At 40.9% G+C, this 25646-nt stretch overlaps 1 protein-coding gene across 4 annotated transcripts in view; it reads right to left on the minus strand.

Annotated features, from left to right (window-relative positions):
* LOC129821422 (dachshund homolog 1-like) overlaps positions 1–21516 on the minus strand; it is a 269434-nt gene extending 247918 nt beyond the window's left edge. For 2 of the 4 annotated variants that reach the window (XM_055879060.1, XM_055879059.1), the window contains exon 1: positions 20728–21516. In XM_055879060.1, coding sequence (XP_055735035.1) covers positions 20728–21272 — 545 coding nt within the window. In that variant the 5' untranslated portion in view covers positions 21273–21516. The remainder of the gene's footprint in view (positions 1–20727) is intronic. The other 2 variants (XM_055879062.1, XM_055879061.1) reach the window with 1 other exon arrangement.
* Between the last annotated feature and the right edge of the window lie 4130 nt (positions 21517–25646).

Here is a 25646-nt window from a genome sequence, read left to right on the forward strand (position 1 = left end):
AAGGTATATATATTTTTTTAGTTATACATATTGGTAAGCCTAACTAATTAATAAATGGTCAGTAGGTTTCCACTTTCTTAAAAATGATAATTTCAGCAGTTATTCATGTTGATAACTCATTTGTTAATGGTCAGTGGATTGCCACTTTATAATAAGAGATCACTTTTGATAACTCAGTTATAAATATTCATAGGTCTGTCACTTTAAAATACGGTATGCTTTTAGCAGTTATAAATGTTGATAACACAGTTATACATGTTTATAGGTCTGTCACTTTAAAATAAGGTCCACTTTTAGCAGTTATACATGTCGGTAAATCATTTATAGATGATTTGAGAGTTCACTTAAACCTTAGAGATACTTATAGACAGTATTGGGTACTCATCACTACACACATAAGAGAAGATTCAACACTTTGTTAAACATGTTCAGTCAATGAATGGTGGGTATGAAGACCAAAACATTCAATGTTGTGAGAGGATGCCTCCATTGTTTCACCAACCGAAGGTATTACGGTTACCATTTCACACCAGAGCGTTCACCATACTTGGACTATCACAGAGAAGTGGTAAAGTAAGTATACATATTTGCTCACTATTTAGCAAACACTGCCAGTTGTTGCACTAATTTGAACAACACGATAACTAAGGGTTTATAATGCATTTAAAAATGATTAAATAATCATTAATAACATAACACCGTTATGAAACCCTTTCCTTATTGTAAAGTGTTACCGTTAAAGGTATATGTAGTATGTAATTCTGACCATTGTTTAAACATATAGAGCTCTTCTCTGAGAAGAAGCTTTTCTTTTATTCTTTTTTTTTACTGTCCGAACAGCAGTGTTCATATCGCAGCGACAAGACAGGGTCCACCCTACAGTGGTTCTTCCTTTAAAAGTTTTGAATTTATGCCGCAACCATTTGTGGTAGACGGCGGCAGATTGTGGTAAATTGCGTCATTGTGGCAACAATGGCTGCCATAGAATTCTGCGGCACCACACAAGCTGTGCTGCAGTACGCCGCAACTTTTAAAGGAATAACCACTGTAGCTGTCCAATACGGATGATTTTTCTCCCCTCCTCAGTAGAACCTGGGTTCAAATCTTGGACATCTTGGAAATAATATTAGCATTCACTTTAGCTATCCTTGAGTGCCAAGTTAAATCCCGCCCTGCTAAAGTATTTTATATTATGTCAAGACGTATTTGACCCCAGGTCTGGTACTCCATAGTTAGGAGATTTCCAGGAAGAAGTCTACACCATGGTTTAGTCATTGTGTTTGACCCTGACCTTTCCTTCTAGCAATACTGAGGGGTCGTGTGTGCGCGTGTGTGTGTGTGTGTGTGTGTGTGTGTGTGTGTGTGTGTGTGTGTGTGTGTGTGTGTGTGTGTGTGTGTGTGTGTGTGTGTGTGTGTGTGTGTGTGTGTGTGTGTGTGTGTGTGTGTGTGTGTGTGTGTGTGTGTGTGTGTGTGTGTGTGTGTGTGTCCTGGTGAGATAAAGAGAGGTCCCATGCTTGGTGCCAATGTCAGCCATTGATGTTAAAAAAAATCTCAAAGTTTGCCAAACTCTTTCCAGACAGATTATCTATGCTCTGCTATATGTTCTCCCTGCCTGACCTCCTCAGTCTGATGGAGAAAATACGGTTTCTGGGTACTGTAGACTGTCTTTTATTTCCTGAAGATCTTTGTCTTATATTCTTATTGGTGGTCGTCTTTATCCCAGATGCCTTACGTATCTCTGAAGATTGCTGTATCAAATGAATGTGGTTCCTAAGAAATGAAACACCTATCCTGGCATTGTGAGATCTGATCATCTGTGCAGTGTGACTGCAAATTAGAATACCTGGAATGTAACCATAACTGGAAAATGAATTGGCCCTGAAACTACAAAGCCAAACATTTGATTGTCAACATCAATTCAAGAAAAGGAGAATTACTGTATCTGAGGGACAATTTCTTTCTTCTGCGTGCAGCTTGGTTTGGTTTGGTTTGTATAGCAATGCGTTTTCAGATCCCCTCTAGAGCAAAGCGTCAATTGTAACAATATTAGCCTTTCTGGCATGTAACAGCGAGAATATCGCGCACACACACACACACACACACATTGCATAGAAAAACAGACAGAAATCTCTTCAGCTAAAGTACATTGTTCCAATGCTACTTTTATTTATTTATTTAACAACATTTACCATTGCCTCAGTACCTGAGTAAATGTGGCATGTACAGAACCTGTTTATGAGTTTGACCATTTTGATTTTGTACATTACCAGATTTAAACAAAACACTCCCTCTGGAACAAACATTACCAATGGATGTCTGCTCCTCGTAATCAGAGCAGTGTGTCTGGGATCATCTCACAGTCCTACTGTGACATTTCAAAGGTCAAGAGGGAGAGGTCATCGATAGACACAAAAAAGCAATTTTGGCTTTATTGCAGAACTTTCCATCTCCTGTCCAGGATATGGAGAAACATGGTGTTTTTATCCTTTAAAAGAAAACCTATGAAACAGATCACTGAACACAGCAGTGAACACACACACACACACCGTAGCTCAATGACACCCCCTCCCCTCCAACCTTATCAATCCCTTTTTGCTGTTTAATAGCAAACTTGGGAGAGGACTGCACCGGCGCGACACTTAACACCCACTAGTCTGAGAAAAATGTTTTTGATATGCTTGTGCCATTTAATTATCCCCATTCTACCGGGGCCAGCGCAGGACAATTTTGCAGGATATTAACTCCCAACTAAAACTCTGGCTTGTATAATTTGTGAGGCCAGTCAAGCAGGAAGCCTGGAAGGAGGGATTCTTCCCACTCACAGTGGTAGTAATACAGGCTTCAATGGGTCGAGTGAGAGAAAGAGAGAAGGGGGGAGTGAGGGGGAGAGAGAGAGAGAGAGAGCCCCAGGACAGCAACACAATTTGACCTGACCGAATCATGAGAAAACAAAAAGATAATTACTTGACCCATTGGAAAGAATTAACAAAAAACAGAGCAACCTATACTTAACAAAAATATGAATGCAACAGGCAACCATTTCAATGATTTTACTGACTTACAGTTCATATAAGGAAATCAGTCAACTAAACTAAATTCATTAGGCCCTATGGATTTCACATGACTGGGCAGGGTCGCAGCGTGGTTACACCTCGTCTGCGGTTGTGAGGCCAGTTGGGCGTACTGACAAATTCTCTAAAATGTTATTGGAGGTGGCTTATGGTAGAGAAATAAACATAAAATTCTCTGGCAACAGCTCTGGTGGACATTCCTGCAGTCAACATGCCAATTGTACGCTCCCTCAAAACTTGAGACATCTGTGACATTTTAGAGTGCCCTTTTATTGTCCCCGGCACAAGGTGCACCTGTGTAATGATCATGCTGTTTAATAAGCTTCTTGATATGTTACATGGATGGAGTATCATGGCAAAGGAGAAATGCTCACTTACAGGGGTGTAAACAGATTTGTACACAACATTTGAGAGAAATAAGCTTTTTGGGCATATGGAACATTTCTGGGATCTTTTATTTCAGCTCATGAAACATGGGACCAACACTTTACATGTTGCGTTTATATTTTTGTTCAGTATAGAATGCTGTTTGGCCTTAAACAGAGAATACACAGTGGCAGAATACCTGACCACCGTGACTGACCCAAGATTAAGAAAAGCTTTGACTATGTCCAGACTCAGTGAGCATAGCCTTGCTATTGAGAGAGGCCGTCGTAGGCAGACCTGGCTCTCAAGAGAAGACACTGCCCACACAATGAGTTAGAAACTGAGATGCATTTCCTAACCTCCTGCCATGTATGTATGACCATATTAGAGACACATATTTCCCTCAGATTACACAGACCCCCAAAAAATTTGAAAACAAATCCAATTTTGATAAACTCCCATATCTGTTGGGTGAAATACCACAGTGTGCCATCACAGCAGCAAGATCACGATTTGTGACCTGTTACCACAAGAAAAGGGCAACCAGTGAAGAACAAACACCATTTTAAATACAACCCATATTTATGTTGATTTATTTTCCCTTTTGTACTTTAAATATTTGCACATCGTTACAACACTGTATATAGCCATATAATATGACATTTGAAATGTCTCTATTGCTTTGGAACTGTTGGGAGTATAATGTTTACTGTTCATTTAATATGGTTTATTATCCATTTCACTTGCTTTGGCAACGTAAACATATGTTTCCCATGCCAATAAAGTCCTTTGAATTTAATTGAGAGAGAGAGAGAGAGAGAGAGAGAGATGGAGGGTGGTGGGGGAGAGAGACAAGCTACACATGGGTTGCAGATCACATAGGCAACATACAGACAACAACTATCACAGAGATAGAAAATGGAGTGTATAGGTAACGGTGATTTGGCTTTAATAACTGGCACGTATAATACGATGGTAGTGCATCGGTGGTTGATCATTTGGTGATTGTTGACGTGAGCGATTGGGAAATGGCTAACTAGGGTTAATGTATGTGGACAGACCATTTCAGCCAAGAGGAGGTGTATTATCATAACCCAGTTCATTCCAGAGCCAACATGCCTCGCTGTGTGTTTTCTGCTCTACTGTGGAATTACCAGAAAAGGAGCGACTGACCGTTTTTGTTGAAAACACACAGAAGGCACAGGTACGTACCAACTTCAACAGCCGAATCATTTTTATTTAACCTGTATTTAACCAGGAAAAGACCGTTTGAGGTTAGAAACCTCTTTTGCGAGGGGGACCTGGCAAGAGGTCAGCGGGACAAAGTCTGCGTGTACATACAACACTCAGTACAGTCATACATACACACACACACACACACACACTCACCATCACCTTTTTCCTCTACTAATACCAGTATGTCAAATGAAATGTATAGTCATTTGACCAATTTAAATTAAAGAACCACATTTTATATTTTGCAATAACCAACTGGCAGCAAAATCAAAAACACAATCGTACCCATTGAGACAACTACATCGTCTCTAAAGCCCATCGTGTTTGTTCTGTGTACCATTTACCTTCTAGCTTCTATCCAACCAGGTGCTCGGTAGCAAGAATCCTTGTATCTGATTGGCCAAGGACGTGTAGGTTGACGCAGCGCTATAGATTTCCCCCGGCAGAGTTGGGTGTCACCTCTCCAAGGACCTGACTGTCACTTTTTAGGAGCAGGGTAATAATAGCTAGGGCGCCATGGTTACTGTACTGTAGTGGTGGCACAGGCGTTTTTTTAAAAGAGCCTTCTGCAGTTAAAACGACAGCAAAGGTCACCCCATAATTTTTTTTTTTTAATAAAAAGCGGAGAGACGGGGCTGGAGAAATGTAAACTCAAACTCCATAGACGTAGCTATAGACGCTAAGGTCTGATCCATGAGCTGAAAATGATAGTTTTAACCATGTATTGAGGCTATACAGTGTTTGTTTACAATTCTATGAGGCTTATATTTGGGTTCTGACCATGTTCATTAGAGCTACATGTGTCCCTTGTGGGGTCGGGAGGAGGCTTTGGGGGGTGGCTAGCTGTCTGGAAAACATCACTGATTGGCTGCAGACGTTAACGCCGCGATCACACGTACACCGTCATTGCACAAAATGGTATGCAGCATCATCTCGATATGTGCGCAACGAAAGTGAAACATTCCCCCTTCTGCTTCCAATTCTGTCAAGCTGCCGAAGCACACAATTTCATAAATCCCACGTATGCGCCACAAAGAACGCACTGCAACTACCTCAAAGCACTGCTGCAAGGCAAAACGTACTTCTAGTGTACCAAATCGCATTAACGCTGTTGATGTGATCGAGGCATAACCCTGCAGATATTAAAACATGTTGATTGATGCATACTGTGAATTTGGAGCATTGTAACCCATTGGACGGTTTGTATTCAACTTTCATTTTAAAAAACCGTACACCTTTCATCCAAATTAGGATTTGATTTGCTGATAAACAATTAAGTGATTTGAAATTGATGTACGAGCAAAATATTGCTCTACATTTTCTATTCCACGACCGTGAACAAACACATTTTTAAGGCTTAGTGATAACACCATTGCGAGGGAGAAACTAGATAGGAAATGACATTGTTTACCACCTCTCCTCTCCTCTTCTTCTGTTGTTAGCTTCAGACAGGCTCCAATGCCTCCAACAGTATCTATTAAAGCCCCTGATTGTTATCTAATCTTTACCTGGCGCTCGCTTGGAAAAGGCCTGAAGCTAATGACACTTGAGACCAGCACCACTTTCTATGGTTTTTCAAAGCATCTGCTCACTCAATACCTCCTGACGAAAACAAGAAAAGAGCCTCTAAAGCTCTTTAAAGCAAAGACTCAAATCCACCCAGACCGCAGATTTAAGACCGTTTTTTTCAAGTCAATTCGGGTGTATTGAATTATAACTAATGACGTGCATAAATATTGTTTTGGTTTCGGGAGATGATGATTCTCTATGGAAGCAGCTGGCGGGACACTCAGCTGTAGTATTTGGTAGAAAGACTCACCAAGGTTCCGTAGAGATACACATCAATTAGATCAGAGATGCTAAATACAGATTGGAAATGAGATGAATGGTAGAGATTGAACCCTGCGGTGAGTGAAACCCAGTGGAGGCTCCTCAGAGGAGGAAGGGGAGGACCATCCTACTCAGTGAATTTCCGTTTTTAGATAATACTATACTAAATACTATACTAAATATATTTACATCACCATTTAACTGATTAAAACACACTGTTTTGCAATGAATGTCTACAATAGCCTCAACAGCATTCTCTGGGGTAGCACCATGGTGTCACGATCGTCAATGGGAGAGAGAGAGGACCAAGGCGCAGCGCGTGAAAAATACATCTTCTTTTTATTATAAGAAGGAAAGACGAAACAAACCAACAAAACAGACGACCGTGAAGCTATACAAACATAAGTGCTGACACTAAACACTCTGACATAGACAATTCCCCACAAAACAGCTAAAGCCTATGGTTGCCTTAAATATGACTCCCAATCAGAGACAACAATAACCAGCTGTCTCTAATTGAGACCCAATTCAGGCAACCATAGACTTTCCTAGATACCTACACTGAACACTAAACCATCTACTCTACTAAACCCCCTAAAACATACAACACCCTAGACAATACAAAAACACACAAACTTCCCCATGTCACACCCTAACCTAACTAAAATAATAATGAAAACAAAGATAACTAAGGCCAGGGTGTGACACATGGTCTAGCAGGAGGACAGCTATTTTCCGTCCTCCTCTGGGTACACTGACTTCAATACAAAACCTAAGAGGTCCATGGTTCTCACCCCCTTCCATAGAGTTACACCGTAATTATGACGACTTGCGGAGGACGTCTTCTAACCTATCAGAGCTCATGCAGAATGAACTGACATGTTGTCCACCCAATCAAATAAAATGAATCTAATAATGAAAACATAAGCTAGAGCTAGCTAACGCTGCAGTGCATAAAATGTTGTGAGTAGTTGACTCAAAGCGAGAGAAAGACAATAATTGAACAGTTTTGAACAAATCAATTTCTTTAAAAAATTAAGGAGAAGCAGCAGAGAGAGAGAGCTAGCTAGACTGAGTTGTATTGATTTTTTTCACTTACTTAGCTAGCTAATGCAGCTAGCTAATTTAGCTTACTCAAACACCCAGCTCAAATAGAGAGGAATGCTATGTATGTTAGCTAGCTGGCTAAGGCTATCCAACACTGGAACTCTTTCCAAGTCAAGGCAAGCTTTTGGTTTTATTCATTTATTGACTTTGGGGCCCACCATTGTAACTGCTATACTGCTTGCTGTACACTGTACTGCGTGATTGTAGTGGGTTTCCTAATGCATTAGTTATAGTAAGCTATGTAAGCTATGTTGACTATGACATCAGCTAATATGGTATCAACGATGTAGGCTGTGTGTAGCGGTTAGCCGTTACTGTATGAAGGTTTGGCTTGGAGAGGTTTTTTCGCCTGGTCACAGACAGCTGTTGTGTTGTGCACTGAAGTCCACACGCGAAAGGAAAAGGTGAGAGGATGAGAGTGCGTAAACGCAAGAAGGAATTATAAAACGAGCAAAGTGATGATGCTGTTTGTGTAGCTGCTATGAAAGTGAACTGTGTATGCGGGTGATCAGGGGTATTCATTCTGCCGATTCTGTTGAAAAACGTTTCTTAAAAACGGAAACAAACGGAACGAAAGGGGTCAGACCTACCTGAATTTGTCCAATAGAAACTCTCGTTTTGGTTGCAAAACGGAACGGAACTGTTTTATCTAATGATTATACCCTAGGTCAGCTAGATGCAGGCAAGAGTGTGCAAGATGGTATTGAATCTGTTACTGTCTTTCACCTTGATTACTCCAATTTGTGTCTCGACATATGCACCTAAGATATAAACTGACATTCGTAAGCTAGGTCGTAGCAACCTCATAATGGGTACAGGGGAAATTTGAGCATCATGAGGTAGCCTAAACCTATCAGATCAATGTTACATTGAGCCGGGTGAATGGAATATGAATGACAGTCATCCAATATACTCTAATAGATATGAGGCCATGCTCATAAAAATAAAAAAAAAGTGTATTGAGCACATTTAACAAAGATTTATTTATTATTTTTCCCTTTATTTAACTATGCAAGTCAGTTACGAACAAATTCTCATTTACAATGACGGCCTACCGAAAGACTGTCATTGATATGAAATAATATGAAATAAAATACTACATAAAGAGAGACCTAAGACAACAACATAACATGGCAGCAACACATGACAACACAGTATGGCAGCATGACACAACATGGTAGCAACACTAAACAGGGTACAAACATCATTGGGGACAGACAACAGCACAAAGGGCAAGAAGGTAGAGACAACAATACATCACGCAAAACAGCCACGACTGTCAGTAAGAGTATCCATGATTGAGTCTTTGAATGAAGAGCTTGAGATAGAACTGTCCAGTGTGAGTGTTTGTTGCAGCTCGTTCCAGTCGCTAGCTGCAGCGAACTGAAAAGACGAGCAAACCAGGGATGTGTGTGCTTTGGGGACCTTGAACAGAATGTGACTGGCAGAATGGGTGTTGTATGTGAAGGATGATGGCTGCAGTAGATATATCAGATAGGGTGGAGTGAGGCCAAAGAGGGTTTTATAAACAAGCATCAACCAGTGGGTCTTGCGACGGGTACCCAAACCTGTAAATGACTAACTCTAATTCATTATAATAATTATGTTGCTGACAATCAGTGTCCAGTAAGATACAGATCTATAATACATGACAATATTTCACAGTTAAGTTGCAGACAATGAAAATACCACCTTCCCAACATGCATGAGCTGAGGTTACTATTACCACAATAACATGGCATTACTTCACAGAATTCCAACCAGAGCAAAATGTATTTTCATCCGACAATATTCTCTTGCCTTATTACACTCCCCATTAATAAGGAGGAGGAGACCCTTAGGGTGCATTCCAAATGGCACCCAATCCCTTTATAGTGAACTACTTTAGTCAAAAGTAGTGCGCTACTCTATACAGGGAGCCATTTGAGACCCAAAGTGCTCTGGTCAAAAGTAGTACAGAGTATAGGGAATAGGGTCTTTGGGATGCATTCTTACTATCCAACGCTGGGCTAAAAGAGAAACATTGATACTGCACGAATAACAAACAGAGTGTTTATTCAGAAGAAGATTCATCCCTGATAGCCCCTCCCGTCGAAAATGAAAAGAACAGTGGGAGGAGAAGGGAGAGAGGGGAAGAGAATTATTTATTTTTTAAACAAGAGGAAATTTGCGGGAATCCCATCTGAGATTCCATCCCTGATGGCTTCCTCTTCCTGTCAAGTCAGACGAGAAATTAAGCCAGAGAAAATTAACTCCTGATACGGCCATGGCGAATTAGACAGAGCGAGAGAGGGTGAATTGAATTGAAGAGAGAGAGAGAGAGAGAGAGAGAGAGAGAGAGAGAGAGAGAGAGAGAGAGAGAGAGAGAGAGAGAGAGAGAGAGAGAGAGAGAGAGAGAGAGAGAGAGAGAGAGAGAGAGAGAGAGAGAGAGAGAGAGAGAGAGAGAGAGAGAGAGAGAGAGAGAGAGAGAGAGAGAGAGAGAGAGAGAGAGAGAGACGAGATGAGAGAGAGAGAGAGAGAGAGAGAGAGAGAGAGAGAGAGAGAGAGAGAGAGAAGAGAGAGAGAGAGAGAGAGAGAGAGAGAGAGAGAGAGAGAGAGAGAGAGAGAGAGAGAGAGAGAGAGGGAGAGAGAGATGAGAGAGAGAGAGGGAGAGAGAGAGGAGAGAGAGAGAGAGAGAGAGAGAGAGAGAGAGAGAGAGAGAGAGAGAGAGAGAGAGAGAGAGTTGGTAGGAGGGGAAGAAAAAAAAGACAGACAACCAACGATACACACTTTTTAAGGATTCCAGCCTTGTCATTTTCAATGTTCTGCTCGTTGGACATGCTTGTATTTAGATTCCACTACATCTATTGCTCATATCAATCCTAATTAGACAATCTGGACTTATTTGCATAATTTAATCATAAATACTCAGTGATACATAGTTCCAAATGCATTTGTAAAATTATCTTTTCATCCTTGGGGCAAAAGTATTAATATGATTAGGCAATACATTATTTTTTTTTTAAAGAGGGAGGAAATAGGGGAAAACCAGCAAGTGTGCACTCTTTTTAAACTCCCCGGCTTTGGGCTATATGAAAAATGTATTAATTTAGCAGGAATATCAATTTCTCTACATGACCATATTAGACGGAGCACGGGTTAGGGCCCCGGCATTCGTTCTCCAATCAGGAAATCTCATCTGCTCTCCTCTAACTTCTGTCACTAGCGTTTAGCATCTGGAACAAGCGCCAGTGACTTCTGCCATGGTTCCCTAAATGTACCAGTAATGTGATGGAGACCGGTGTCTAAAGACAAGCCAGAGATAACTGAGCTTGGGGCAGAGCACAGGGAAAAAAAGAGTTGAGACAAAATGTGTCGGACCGGTGGACAGTCAGTCTTAGGTGTGGATCGGACAGGGCAATATCACTGTTAATGAAACTAGTTGAATCCAGTTTGATAATTATATTTGATGGATGGAATTAATAAAAAGATCTTTCGGGTGATTTCAACTTAAAATAGAAAAACGTGCATTACTTCAAAGTGTTTAAGGAAAATTCACAATGGAAAATCCTTATATGAAAACAGGTAAGTTGCAGTGTGTTGTATGATTTTTTTGTCGTACTTAATCATTTGTTAAAAGGATCTGGCATCCTGGACACAACGGTACTTGTGCGACTATCCAGTGAAAGCGTGCAAATAGGCTGAGAGTCTGGACAGCTTCTTCATCCAACAGGAAAATGAACAATGCAAGCCTTTTTGCCATGAAAACAAGCCTCAATCCAGCAATGTTACTAGCCAACTATCAAACAAATCCTTCCCTTTAAAAAGATAGCATGTCAAATTTGTATGAATAAGCGTTCCAAATGTTCACATATGAATTTGTATTTTTAAGAGATGAAGAGCAAACGGATATAATTCTTCTGTATTTGTGAACAATTGATCAGGATAATTCTTTCAATAGCACTAAGGATATAAAATATCAGTGCTAGATATCTACACTTGTGAAAGACAAGTTCATAAAACAACTGGGGTTCTCAAGCAGACTCCAATTTGTTTGCATAACAAAGCACCAAGCCGCCATCTGCCAGATGCGCCGTTGATTTGAGCATGCAGCTAATTAAATTCAACCGCGCTGACAATAAATATAAAAGGAAATTATAACTATTTATTTTCTATCCTTAAGAACAACACGGTGCGAGAGTGGGATTTCAATGGGACTTTCGCTTTCAAGAAAGTGCTTGGGTGAATTTGTGTTGTTTAACAAACCTTTCAACATCTTTCACTCACTCTCTATCTCTCTCTCTTCCTCTGTCTCTAGTCAGGCATCTGTCACTCTGCTGTTTTCGAAAGTTATTATCGCCTCGGCTCCCTCGTGGATGTGGTTGCCGGGTGACGGGTTTCTTAGCACCCACTCAGACTGGGGAGTGATTTGAATCGGATCCAGAAATCTCCACTGAGTACCTGTAAACACAACTGTGCCTCGTCGAAAACAAATATATTATAAGAGAGAGCTCAGCCAAGAGAGGGAGAAAGGAGAGTGAGAGAGTGAGAGAGTGAGAGAGAGAGAGAGAGAGAGAGAGAGAGAGAGAAGGAAGGAAGAGGTTAGAGGCATTAGACAAGCTGGCACCCTTAGTGCCAAGCTCATACCGAGCACGAAACAAAACAATTACCTTCATTTGCAAATATGTTCGTTTGGGTGTAAACACGCCAAAATAAGAGGGAGCGAGGAATAGCAAGACATAGAGAGAGAGAGGTGACATCTGGGGAGAAAATGAAATACACTATCCTGTCAATACCACGCTACCATATCATTGAACCTTAACCTCACCACCATTCATCTAACATCACAGACATAACAGAACAGGAAACACTTGACTCTAAAGGGGAGGGGGAAATCTATTCAAAAAAGCCTTTTCTCATGGGCCTGGTGTCATAATACTTTACAGTAAGGGGAAGGAGATCTGGCATATTAGCTGACCTAGGATCTGTGTCTGTGTGAAGGAGGAGCAAAAAGGGGCAGTGGTCATCTGGGGTCATGATGGGGATATTACAACTGACCTAGGATCTGTGTCTGTGTGAAGGAGGAGCAAAAAGGGGCAGTGGTAATCTGGGGTCACGATGGGGATATTACAACTGACCTAGGATCTGTGTCTGTGTGAAGGCTCGGGAGTGGTAGTGTTAGACGGGGGTGATAGAAGGCATATTACTACTGACCTAGGATCTGTGTCTGTGTGAATGAGCGGAAGGGGAAGTGGTAATCTGGGGTCACAGTGGGCAGTGGTTTCCGTAAAAATATGGAGTAGCCAGCTAAATAGTAAAAGTAGCCAGTCAGGCAGTTCTGGGCTAGGGTGGTCCGGGGGGGCATGCCACCTGAAAAAAAATAATGACACTTGAAAAAAATCATGCAGAACGAGCTCTATTTTAGAGGCCTCAGATACATTCCAAGGCCTTGATTCCATCCAGAATACACCACTAAATAATTGAATACTTTAATGACTTTACCTTCCAGATTGATACAATTTGTAGTGGTATCGAATAGAAAGACATAAGTTTACAATAAAAATTACTGAAAATGTATGAATTCAGTACGTTGTTAGTCGTTTTGGATATTGTCTAGGCCTAGGCCTATATTATCAGGACTATTTTCTAAGTAAGATGACCTTTTTTTAACATTAAACCTGCCGTCTCTTGAGATTGAAGTCATATTTATAGTTTTACTGCAATATATGAATTGCCACAATGGTTTTGTTCTTCAAATAAAGTATTTTATTGGCTCTGCTGCTGTGGACACTTAAAGGAAAACAATGTGTCATTTTGAAATTTGGGTAAACTACCCTTTAACAGTTTGGCCTCTGAGTGGGATTGTTGTCACAGAGCTGGTAGGGTTTCAGACCTGTCAATCAATCACTGTGGGTGGGACTTTGAGGGAAGGCGGTAGATTAGTATTCTAGTCCGAAAAACTAGTCTAGTATACTCTTTCAATATAAATATTGTGGCAAAAACAAAATCTAGTCTTTCAATTTAGATTACTGTGGCAAAAACATAAGAAAAAAAAGTTTGTGTTCTGTCAAGTGTTTAGAAACTGTTTAGAAACAATACAGAATTGAATGGAAAATGGATTTAAGGATGCACATATTTTCTCCCTCCACCGTGATTTTTCGTGTGACTGTTGCCAACCGGAGCGCACAAAAATAACACAGGTACCGAGAGGCGGGACAGACAACAGACTAAAATTAGCTTAGTTAATTAATGAAGTGTGAAAATTAGTCTGTTATCGGCTATTCAGCCGATGGCTGGCGCTTATGGAAAACACTGAGTGAGAATATTATAACTGACCTAGGATCTGTGTCTGTGTGAAGGAGAAAAAGGTGCAGTGGTAACCTGGGGTGATGGTGGGGATATTACAACTGACCGAGAATCTGTGTCTGTGTGAAGGATCAGGAGTGGTAGTGTTGGACAGGGGTGAGAGAAGGTATATTACTACTGACCTAGGATCTGTGCCTGTGTGAAGGGGAATGAGGGGCAGTGGTCATCTGGGATGACAGTAGGAGTATAACTGACCTAGGATTTGTTTATGTGTGAAGTAGGAACAGGGGTGACAGTAGGAAAGTATCATTACTGATCCAGGATCTGTGAAAGAGAAGGGGCAGTGGTAATCTGGGGTGAGAGTAGGGATAGAACTGACTCAGGATTTGTCTGTGACCCAGGTAATCTGGCAAGAGTCCCTTGAAAGTACATGAAGGAAAGGCAAATAAATCATTGCACTCTGCACAGAAATAGATACAGTAGCCTATATGCAGCTCGTCGAGACGTTGGCATTGGGGACGGAAGGCGTCCGACCTATATGATATCACACAGCAATGAAAGCAGGCACACCAGTAATGTATCAACATGACCATATTACCCGAGTAAACATATAAAAAGTGAACTGTCAAATAAAGTGCCACAAACAATACACCAAGTTACATACCCAAAACAATATTGTAACGTACTCCAAAAATTGTAATCTAAAGTGAGCATAATACGTATAGTGGCAACATATACACCCAAGGCCGCATCTTGGTCAGACATCAGAAGTAACATTGCATGGGCCCGGCAGGGATGCTGCGTGGTTATTTACACAGTGGCTGAATTGAGTCTGTTGTTTTAACCCCTTACACTCGTGGAAATTGGCTTATATGGACAGGGACAAATGTAAATGATTCTAACAGAAGAACTATAGAAAGCATATGCATGACAATGGTTGTAACTGAATGAGACCGCGCTTTGCAGATGATGGGGAAATGATCAGACTAAAAATGAGGAGACGACAGTTCACCTGACACGACTGAATCCAAAACATTCCGCCGTTGATTTTACGTTCCTTTTTGATTTGCTGCGCTTTTCACAGCGTTTGTCAATAACTAAATCTGGAAACATTCTAGATACATTCAGTAACATAATAAATAGGTGTAGGTGCAAGATAAGAAAAGAAAAAACGATTACAGTGAGTGAGAGGTCTAACTTGTGTCGCCGAGTGGCCACACACCTCTCCGAACTGCTGCGCACAGTTCCTAAGTAATTTGCTCTCCTAGCTTTGCCATTAAGGAACTGAGGCAAGCACACTTGTAGTTTTTAGTTTTGAACACAGCCCTGCGTGCCCACATAATTACGGTTGTTGTTAACGCAATCCAAAAACGTTCCATTTTAAATCACAATCTGGGTCAGGTGGGCATCATTTGAAGACGTATTCTATTGCCAACATGGCTAGGTAAATTATAAAATATCATTTTACAGTGTTTGGCTTTCAAAAGGCACTTCAGACAAACAGATTGTCATTTTGGTACGCATAGAATGGAGTCATGAGTGAATTCAAATGCATGTTCTGTGGCTAATTTTCTTCATAATATTATTGAGCTGGACTGTAGTATACTGTAGTATTTACTGTAGTATTTTTGCAGACTGTAGTATTTAATATACTGTTTTTGAAGACATTACTGTAGTAATGTAGTGTTTTGGTTTTATTATATTTTACAAAACAGTGGGGGCTTTGTCCTTAAATAGAAAACTACTGGACAAAATACTCAAAGAGCAAATGTTCCATAACCTGTAGGTTGGGTAGACCAGTAAGGTTGAGGTCTTAATGGATACTTCAGAACATCTGCTCTTTTCTATAACCTGTAGGGAACATAATATAGTCTATACTTGGCATGTAGGTTTCTCAGTTATGGGTGGCACAAATTTGGATACGGGGAGGGTAAAGGGCAGGGTCTATGCCAATTAAAATACTGTTCAGGACAACCCAGGGTATAATGCATCCTTGTAACTGTGGATCGAACAGAAATGTTGATACTGTTAATGGCATAAGTTTTAAGATATGGAAATGTGAAGAGCACATTTGGACAGGTGTGTGGTATTTACAACCTTTGCAATGACGGTCTACAGTAGCCTCAGCAGCCGTCTGTAGGGTGACATGTTGTGCACCCAATCAAAGAATGAATCTAGTACTGAAAGCATCATTTTTTATCCTATATTTATTTAACTAGGCAAGTCAGTTAAGAACAAATTCTTATTTACTACGATGGCTTAGGAACAGTGGGTTAATTGCCTTGTTCTGCCCTTGAACAACAGATTTCTACCTTGTCAGCTCAGGGATTTGATCTTGCAACCTTTTGGTTACCGGCCCAACGCTCTAACCACTAGGCTACCTACCACACCCATAAGCTATAGCTAGCTAACACTGCAGTGCATCAAATGTGGTGAGTAGTTGACACAGAGAAAGAAAGACAATAGTTGAACAACTCTGAACAAATTAATTTCTTCCACAATTAAGGAGAGGCCAAAGAGAGAGAGAGGGAGAGAGAGGTAGCTACAGTATATTTTGCAGTATATATTTGTTCACTTTCACTTACTTAGCTAGTGTCAAATGCAAATAGCTCGTCTCGTCTACTCAAACACCCAGCTCAAACATAGAAAGATGCTATGTTAGCTAGCTGGCTATGGCTATCCAACACTTGAACTCTTCCAAGTCAAGGTAATCTTTTGGTTTTATTCATTTATTGCCACCGGGGCCTGCCAGTGTAACTGCTAAACTGCTTGCTGCTAACTACACTGTACTGCATGATTGTAGCGGGTTTACTAACACGTTAGTTCTAGTAGCTATGCTGACTATGACGTGACAACGATGTAGAATGTGTGTAGAGGTTAGCAGTGATGATATGAAGGTTTGGTTTGGAAAGCTTTTTCCGCCTGGTAACTGACAGCTGATGTGTTGTGCACTGAAGTCCACAAGCAAAGGGATAAGGTGAGAGGACGAGAGCGCGCAGATAGTTGCGAGAAGGAATTATAAACACAACGAGCTGTTTGTATGTATCTGGTATGAAAGTGAACTGTGTTTGCGTGTGATCAGGTGTGTATTCCTTATGCCGATTCTGTTGAAAAACGTTTCTTAAAGAGAAGCAAACGGAACGAAACGGGGATAAACATTTGCAACTGTTGGACTAATGATTACACCCCAGACCAGCTAAATGCAGGCAAGAGTGTTCAAGGAGATATTAAATGTGTCAATGTCTGTCGCCTTGATTACTCAAAATTCTCTCGACCTGTGCACCTACATTGTAAACATTCCTTCATAGGTGAGCTTGTAGAAACCTCATGATGGGAATAGGGGAAATTAGAGTATCATGTAGTAGCCTAAACCTATTGATGTTAACATTTGAGCTGGGTAAATGGAATATGAATGACAGTCATCCCGTATGCTGTAATAGAAATAAGGCCATGCTCATAAAAAAAGAATCACCCTCCCTCATCTTAAACGTCACGGACCGCCACTGGTACAGGACTATGATGAACACCATTGTCACCGAAAATCACCACTGTATGAAAGAGTGTAACGTTATTGTGAAAAGGACTCGGGATAAAAAAAAAACGAAACTATGTCAGGCCACTGCACTAATGTTGAATAAACTGTATCATTGTCCTACATGTCATGGGCCTACTTTTTTGGTGGACTAAAAAGCTACAATGGACTACACTGCTCTAAATTACAACTTCCCTGACTGAGCTCCAAACAACAGAAATAGGTCAACCAAGTAATGTAAATACAAGTCACTCTTCTTCTTTAGAAGTTAGCACCTGACTAGGCCTATATCCAGTGGACAGATGTCTCTGTTTCAAACCTATGATGTAATTCTCCAAATGGGACAGGCAGGGCGTGTGTGTGTGTGTGTGTGTGTGTGTGTGTGTGTGTGTGTGTGTGTGTGTGTGTGTGTGTGTGTGTGTGTGTGTGTGTGTGTGTGTGTGTGTGTGTGTGTGTGTGTGTGTGTGTGTGTGTGTGTGTGTGTGTGTGTGTGTGTGTGCATGCGGCTGTCTGTCAGTCCGTTCCCCACCTCCCCATTCACAACCCGGTGAGTTCAACCACACACTCAGAGAATAAAGGGCGGAAAGGTGAAACTCTCATTGGGGGATAGGAACCAGAGTGGTCTAGAACTTCTCCAGAACTCTATCTGAAGGGGAGGTCACAGGTTCTGTTAGGTTTGTGTAAACGCTGCATGATATAAGAGGGTAAGGTTAATTGAGTGTGTGTGAATGTGAATAGGGTGTATGATAAAACTAGTGATGAGGCCAGATGTAGAGATAGAATGTGGAACTACAGTAGTTTATGAATCCATTGGTATCAACATGTAGACACAGCATATCTGAATAGAGCATTGAAAATGAGTTCAAAACACTGATGAAAGCTGATAACATCATTTGATAAAAGCCATGCATTTTCAAGCCTAGTAAATAACTAACGATCTTCAGTATACAGAGCCCATACACATGGTCAAATGTCAAAATTCTATGTTTGCATATTCTGCTCTATACATTGCAAACATTGCTGTGTCTTCCTCAGAATTCATTGTGAGCAAAATCACATGTACTTTCAAAAAGTAAATAAGCATTCAGTGCATTATTTTCTGAATATTGATGCAATAGCAGCAAAACAAGAAAATACTTCTTCTTGATTATACTGCAAAGAACTGACTATTTAAATCCCGAAATGTAACCTTATGTGAACACACCCCTAAAGTCCTATTTGTTTTGTGACAATAAAAATGTGTGTGAGTCCATCCGCATATTTGTGTTTCTGCAAGCAAGTGTGTCTTACAGCAAAGTGTAATAAAGCAGTTATCTTACACACTCAACATCATCCTCAAATACACCAGTAACATTGTGCCTAACAATGGCGCCTAACGTAACATTGCGCCCGGATAGTGTTGTTTTTACATTTTACATTTTAGTCATCTAGCAGATGCTCTAATCCAGAGTGACCTACAGCTCAGCGCATTCATGTTAAGGCCTCAAGGACTCTCTCATAAGCGCCATAAAATATCTATCTCTGCTCATGTTAGACTTTCCATCATATTTGCATTTCCAGCTCATTTCGCAATGGGAGATCAATATTAAATCAATCAACAGATTAGACGGCATACTTGGCCTGATTCAACCCATCCTGTCAGATTGAGCAATACATCACAGCATATGAGCAACAGCACACTAAAAATGGCTTTAAATCAAATATGGATCTCTACCTAAATCTGTCGCCCATAAAATCCTCCTACACATTAGCGTGGCTGGCAAAAGAAAGTGTATTTTTGTAATGATCCAGGTGAAATTTTAACTAGGGACAAAATAAACTACCGTCTTCCCTATGAAAAGTATTTATTCATCTGTAGACAAACAGTATATTAAGCTATTTAAATCAAATTATTTTTATTCTCTATGGTCTAATGTTTTAAAATGTTGTTTACTTCATTTAAAGTTCAAAGAATTGAAATGATTGCCCCTGTGGCTAGGACAGCTGATATAGGATAACCTACTTTTATTTCAATGTCATTTAAAAATAAAGTAGCGTTCATGGTGAGCTTCATTTAGAGTGGAAATGTGGTAATGCTCCCACACAGAGTTGCAGACCTGCCTGTAGTATACTTGACTATATACTATAGTAATTACTGTTTTTGCGGACTGTAGTATACTGTAGTATTTACTGTAGTATTTTTGCAGACTGTAGTATTTAATATACTGTTTTTGAAGACATTACTGTAGTAATGTAGTGTTTTGGTTTTATTATATTTTACAAAACAGTGGGGGCTTTGTCCTTAAATAGAAAACTACTGGACAAAATACTCAAAGAGCAAATGTTCCATAACCTGTAGGTTGGGTGGACCAGTAGGGTTGAGGTCTTAATGGATACTTCAGAACGTTTGCTCTTTTCTATAACCTGTAGGGAACATAATATAGTCTATACTTGGCATGTAGGTTTCTCAGTTCTGGATGGTACAAATTTGGATCCGGGGAGGGTAATGGGCAGGGTCTATGCCAATTAAAATACTGTAGTATACTATGTAATTACTGTAGTGTTCTTGAAGACATGACTGTAGTATTGTCTGTAGTGTTTTTGCAGTCTATTGTATACTTGAGCAATAAGGCCCGAGTGGGTGTGGTATATGGCAAATATACAACGGCTAAGGACTGTTCATTACACGAGGCAACGCAGAGTGCCCTGGTGTATTGGCAATACACCACAAACCCCAGAGGTGCCTCATTGCTATTATAAACTGGTTACCAACGTAATTAGAGCAGTAAAAATAAATGTTTTGTCATACCCGTGGTATACGGTCTGATATACCACGACGTATGTCAGTCAATTAGCATTCAGGGCTCGAACCACCCAATTTATAATGTAGTATTTACTATAGTATAGCCTAATTTAGTAACAATTTCAAATGACTAAAATGTGACTTTTGCGTTTTAACATTCGTTTGGATTGAGCAAGTCACTGACACAACTCGTTGCAATAAGAATACATGCAATTGCCATCAACCTGACACAACTTTTTCGCGCGGTGCGCCCTCGCCATGTTCATCTGTGTGTCCCTGTTCAGCCTACTAAAAACTCCATAACAGCATAGGCCTATAGTCAGATTTGGCACAATAGAGTATTACAAAAATGACCTGAAGTTCAGTCATTACAGCTAAACGACATTTCAAACATATGATTTCCACAAAATGGAAAATGTCTCCCCCTTCCTGTGTTACAGCTGTTCTACCTTGACGCCTACGCTTCTGCTTGCGTAAAACCTATACATCAAATTAGCCTCGCTCATGTCTCCACTCACCTGGCATTGGTGCAGTCATTGTACAAAGTCTCGAAGTCTTTTCTGGAGATGAGTTTGCAGCGATTGACTCCTGGCTGGATGGCCCCTAGACCTCGCAGGATGCGGACCTGCTCCACATTGCACACCACCGGCGTGATCTCCAGTCTCTTCAGCTTGGTGTACACGGTGTGCAGTCCTCCGACCAGGTGCTTCAGAAACAGATCGAACGCCTGGGGCAGGCAGATGAGTTCGCAGCCGTCCACGGTGAAAGACGCCACCTTCGCCCCCCTCAACTCCACCATTTTACACTCGTTGTTCTGCGGGGTGTTCTCAACAGGCGACGGGGTCGAGTAGACTGGCTTGCTGGGCAGAGTCCCGGTCGGGGTCGAGATGCCGGGGCTACTGTTGGCGAGGAGCTCCGAGCGGAACAGGTTCTGGCCGGATGGGCCCACGGAGGGAGACGGGGAAGAAGTTGTTGACGGCGGGGACGTGGTCGCGGAAGGAGTGGAGATCGAAGGCGTCTGGACCAGAGGGATTGGCTGGATCAAAGCAGCCGGTACGGCCATGGTCACCTAGGGGAAGAAGAGTAAGTTCAAAGTATAAAACCCACTCCTGCGGAAAAAAGTGCGGCAGTCGAGGAACTCCAAAATGAAAGATTCCACGGGAGTTTAGCTCCTCTGATGAGTTGGGGAGTAGAAAGAGATGCTGATAAATACGTGGTGAGTGAGGGTTTGGGCTGAGCGCGGTGGGACAATGATCAAAGATAGACGGCGGAATGACAGGAGGAGAATGAGCAGATAAGTGCGGCTCCGCATATGCTCTGTTGATGAGTTGTGGTTGTCACAAGGTACAGAGAGGGAGGAGCTAGGGGACAGTGCCTTGAAGACAGAATTTAAATATGGTTATAATTTTAGTTAACCTTTATTTAGTTAGGAAATTATTACAAGTCATTATATCATATTATATAACACTTCATTATTTTATATGGCTTTCTTTAATCTAAAACGTGTTTTTGAGATGTTGCATATCATACGTAATCGCATGCGTTATAAGGGACATTGAGTGCAAATACAGGGAAATAAGGGAGACCGGGTATGATTGTAACACTTTTTTAGGTGACTGTTAAATTAACATACTAACTGATAAAAGTAGCTCTACTATCACGCAATTATCGCTTGTCTTCTTTAAATGCATTTTTGAAAACTGAAATCAATCAAACATATTCTACCTTTTTAGATTGGTTTATATTCACAAATCACAGTTTAGTGCAATTATATAAATTACATTTTGCACCAGCTATGCGCATCTGGGAGGCCGGCATCCCTTCAGAATGGTCAAGCGACATGCAACAGCTTTTTTGCCCATCGTCCTCATTCACCCGGCGCCCGCTATAGGCGGCTTTGTCAAGCATCAGCCGTGCTCCTGCGGTTCACGTGTGGATTTCCTAACAAAGCCCACCCGCCCTCTCCCGACCAGTGACACTACAGCTGCCAGTCAGAAGAAATACGTTTTTTTTCAGCATCAAGCCAGGGCATGCCTACTTCCTGTCATCACTTATTTTTTATTTATTAATACATTTGTATTATTTAAGATACCATTTGAAAAAGGTTTGTGGAGAAGTACTGTAAATGATCATGTGTGTGCAGTATATATCAGATAATGAGGGCCCGTCCTGGTCACCTGGATCCACTGCTGATGACCAATCCAAATCCAGTCAAATCGAATTTTATTGTCATGTATTTGCAGGCTTCTCACACAGTGCAATGGTGACAAAAGTGACATAGTAATCCAATAAGTAACATGGAAAAGCAATCAAATAACTGACATTGCCTATTATATAACACTAAGAAAACAACTAAATCAAGTATGAGGCATGCAGATAAAAAATACAAATAAAAAGTGTAGGGATAATAGTATGGACATTGTTTGCCCATGTACATTGTGAGTGGAATAAGGTACACACCATACAGCAGAGTTATATGAAAGTATATGCATTAGTAGTGCAGTGAGGTGACATAAGAAGGGGGTGGCTTTGAGACAGGAGGTCCGAGACTTGATGTTGACCCTCACTGCAGCAGATCCCTCTTCCGTGTGTGCCGCCGCCTCCCGCCTTCACAATCGGAGGTCCCTTTCAGGTAACGGGTGACATGAATCTGGACCTCCCCATCTGTGGCACCCCAGGTTGCAGGGTTCTTCTGAATGGCTCCTATGCACAAAGAAAGAACATTGAGTGACATTTGAATCTACTCAAAAGTAGAGAAAACAAGTGTAACTCATTTAATAATATCAAAACTTACTGTGAAGAATGGTCTTCAGAAATAAGTCCCTGAAACAGCCCTTATTCCCTGCCCCAGTCCAGGTTGTGGCGATGTAAAAACGTTTTGACAGAATGGAAGGTAGCAATCGCCCCACTGTCGACTTCAGGTCTTGGCACCCATTATTTTATATAGAGTGTTCTGTCATTGAACGCGGCCCAAACTTGGCACCGTTGGGCGGCTGTAGTGTCTCACTTTGAAACAATAATGTTACATTGAAATTAAGTAAATATTGTGCAAGAAAGAACAGATAGGCAAAGTCTCATCTGGTCTAAGTGAATGTAACGTTACATACCTCCATGACTATCACATCCACATGGTGAATACAATGCCTGGGCTAGCCATTGCCTCCACGATTTACGATGGAGTTGAGCGGGACTAGTGTGGGCGGATTTCAGCACCAAAAGAATAGCCCACATTTACACATGACAAAACCACAACAAATGTAAGGTAGTCCCCAAATTTAAGATTAGACAAATTCCTTGCTATTGTCTTTAAGTCATAATGCCAGAGAAGCCGGTGTTTGGAGGATATATTGGCAAGGGTGTTGGCAAACCGTGCCAATATATCCTCCAAACAACGGCTTCTCTGGTATTTTCACTTTTATATAGCGGGTTACCAACATATTCAAATAATGATTGACATATTTGAATTTAAAATGTTATTTTGTTCATTTATTCATACTATTTCATCCTTCCACAAGATATAGTCCCGACGCAAATCTAGGGTTGCTATCCAAACCGGCTGGTCATTCGTTCTATCGGTTTGGTTGCCAGAGACGCGACCCTGTAGTTCAGTCTTTTTGTTCTGTATCCATGGACGCGCGCGACCCAGTCGTTCCTTCTAAATGTTCCATTGCCATAGTGACTGGCAACGTTCTTATCCCTTGCTTGGTAGCTAGCCAACTACGGCTAACTTACAGTCACGTCAAACAGTGGAGACAGAATAACAACAGTAGCGGCATTTGCATTTGTTCAAGCGGTTTTCTAGTGACATTTATTTGGAGACATCCATAACAATGAGCTAATGAGGCGCGATTTCGCCTGGCATAGAACATGTGCTCTCTCGTCAGGACACTTGTTCAGAGGAGCTAGCCAACGACACGTCTAACACAATCTTTTCAAACGGAAGCTGGAAAGACTTAGTTTTGTTTGACCTTTTTTTCAATTTACATTTCTTTGTATATATACATAAAAATGATGCCAGCTGATTCATGATTTCGACTGTCTAAGAAACGCTGCCTGCTTTTCTGTCTCGTCCCGACTCCCGACATGTTAATTATTATGGGACGGCAGGAGATCGAATTTGAATATTGAAACATTGTTGCAAATGTCGGAGACAGGCAGCAAGGTTTATACAAATCTCAGCTAAATGTTAGTCTAAAAGAAATGTGGGATAATGTCTAGATGCTTTTTATAGTGGAGATCAAGTATATTAAGTGCCTGGCTATGTTGATGAGACAGTGGATTGCGCAGTCAGATGGAAGTGAGCAAATAGGCATTTTAACGTCATAGATTTAGCTGGTGGTAAGTTGTAGAATAGACACCGGCTGGAATGTGGTTTTAACCAATCAGCATTCAGGATTAGACCCACCCGCTGTATAATTAATATTAACTCATAGCTAGATGGCTTTCCTAGGGCTTGTAGGTGTCTTCTGATTGGAGGCTAAATGCCAGAGATACAAAAGCGGCCTGACAAGGGCTTATAGCGGTCCAATGAGTGGGGGCTACTCAGCAGAGATCATGTCTTGAATGGCAAACTCTTTTCACCTGCTGGTGGTAGGAATTTATAGCTTTGTAAGTAGGGAAAGTGGAAAATGGCAAGCAGGAGGACATTGTTTGTGTACTGGGTAGGTACTTATTGGATCTGAAGACGGTTGTCATAAATCAGTAGCCTGTGTCAGGTGAAGTGTGAAATTGATTGATAAAACTGATTGCTTCCCATACGTGCACTTCCCTAAACTTAACACCTCTTAAAGATGAGCTTTTGGAAGTTAGTAATGCATGCTGGGAATCAGGTGTCGCATACAATACGTCAACATAAGTCTATTGTGACGAATGGGATAAGACTAAGATAAAAGTGGCGTGACACACTTAACTGTTGGGTGGAGATGCAGAGCTGTACCTTTAAAAGTTTGACAATATATAATAACACATCTCTAGTGTTAATTATTTACACAAACGGTGTGTATTTATAATTCAATCATATGTTGGTATTAATGTACAGCCAACTTGATTTCCAAGCCTTCTTTCCATTACTTTACAAAATAGCCAAGCAACATATTGTCCAATGAATGTGTCCCACCAACAGGAAACCAAAAACCATTAGTGTACTGTATTTGTTTTGATGTAATAGTAAAATAAGTTCATAAGCAACCTGCATTGATTCTCATCTATACATGCAATGCACAATCATCAATAAGTAACACATTGCGGTAAAATGTAATAACTTGAATTTATAACCCATTAGTAGACAGTTAAAATGTATTGTGCATGTGTAAATGGTTTATTAAATGTTTTATTTATTTATTTATTTAACCTTTATTTAACTAGGCAAGTCAGTTAAGAACAAATTCTTATTTACAATGATGGCCTAGGAAGGGGCAGAACATACTCTGAGTTAAAA

This window comes from Salvelinus fontinalis, chromosome 23 (assembly GCF_029448725.1).
Source record: "Salvelinus fontinalis isolate EN_2023a chromosome 23, ASM2944872v1, whole genome shotgun sequence".
NCBI classification, from domain to species: Eukaryota; Metazoa; Chordata; class Actinopteri; order Salmoniformes; family Salmonidae; genus Salvelinus; species Salvelinus fontinalis.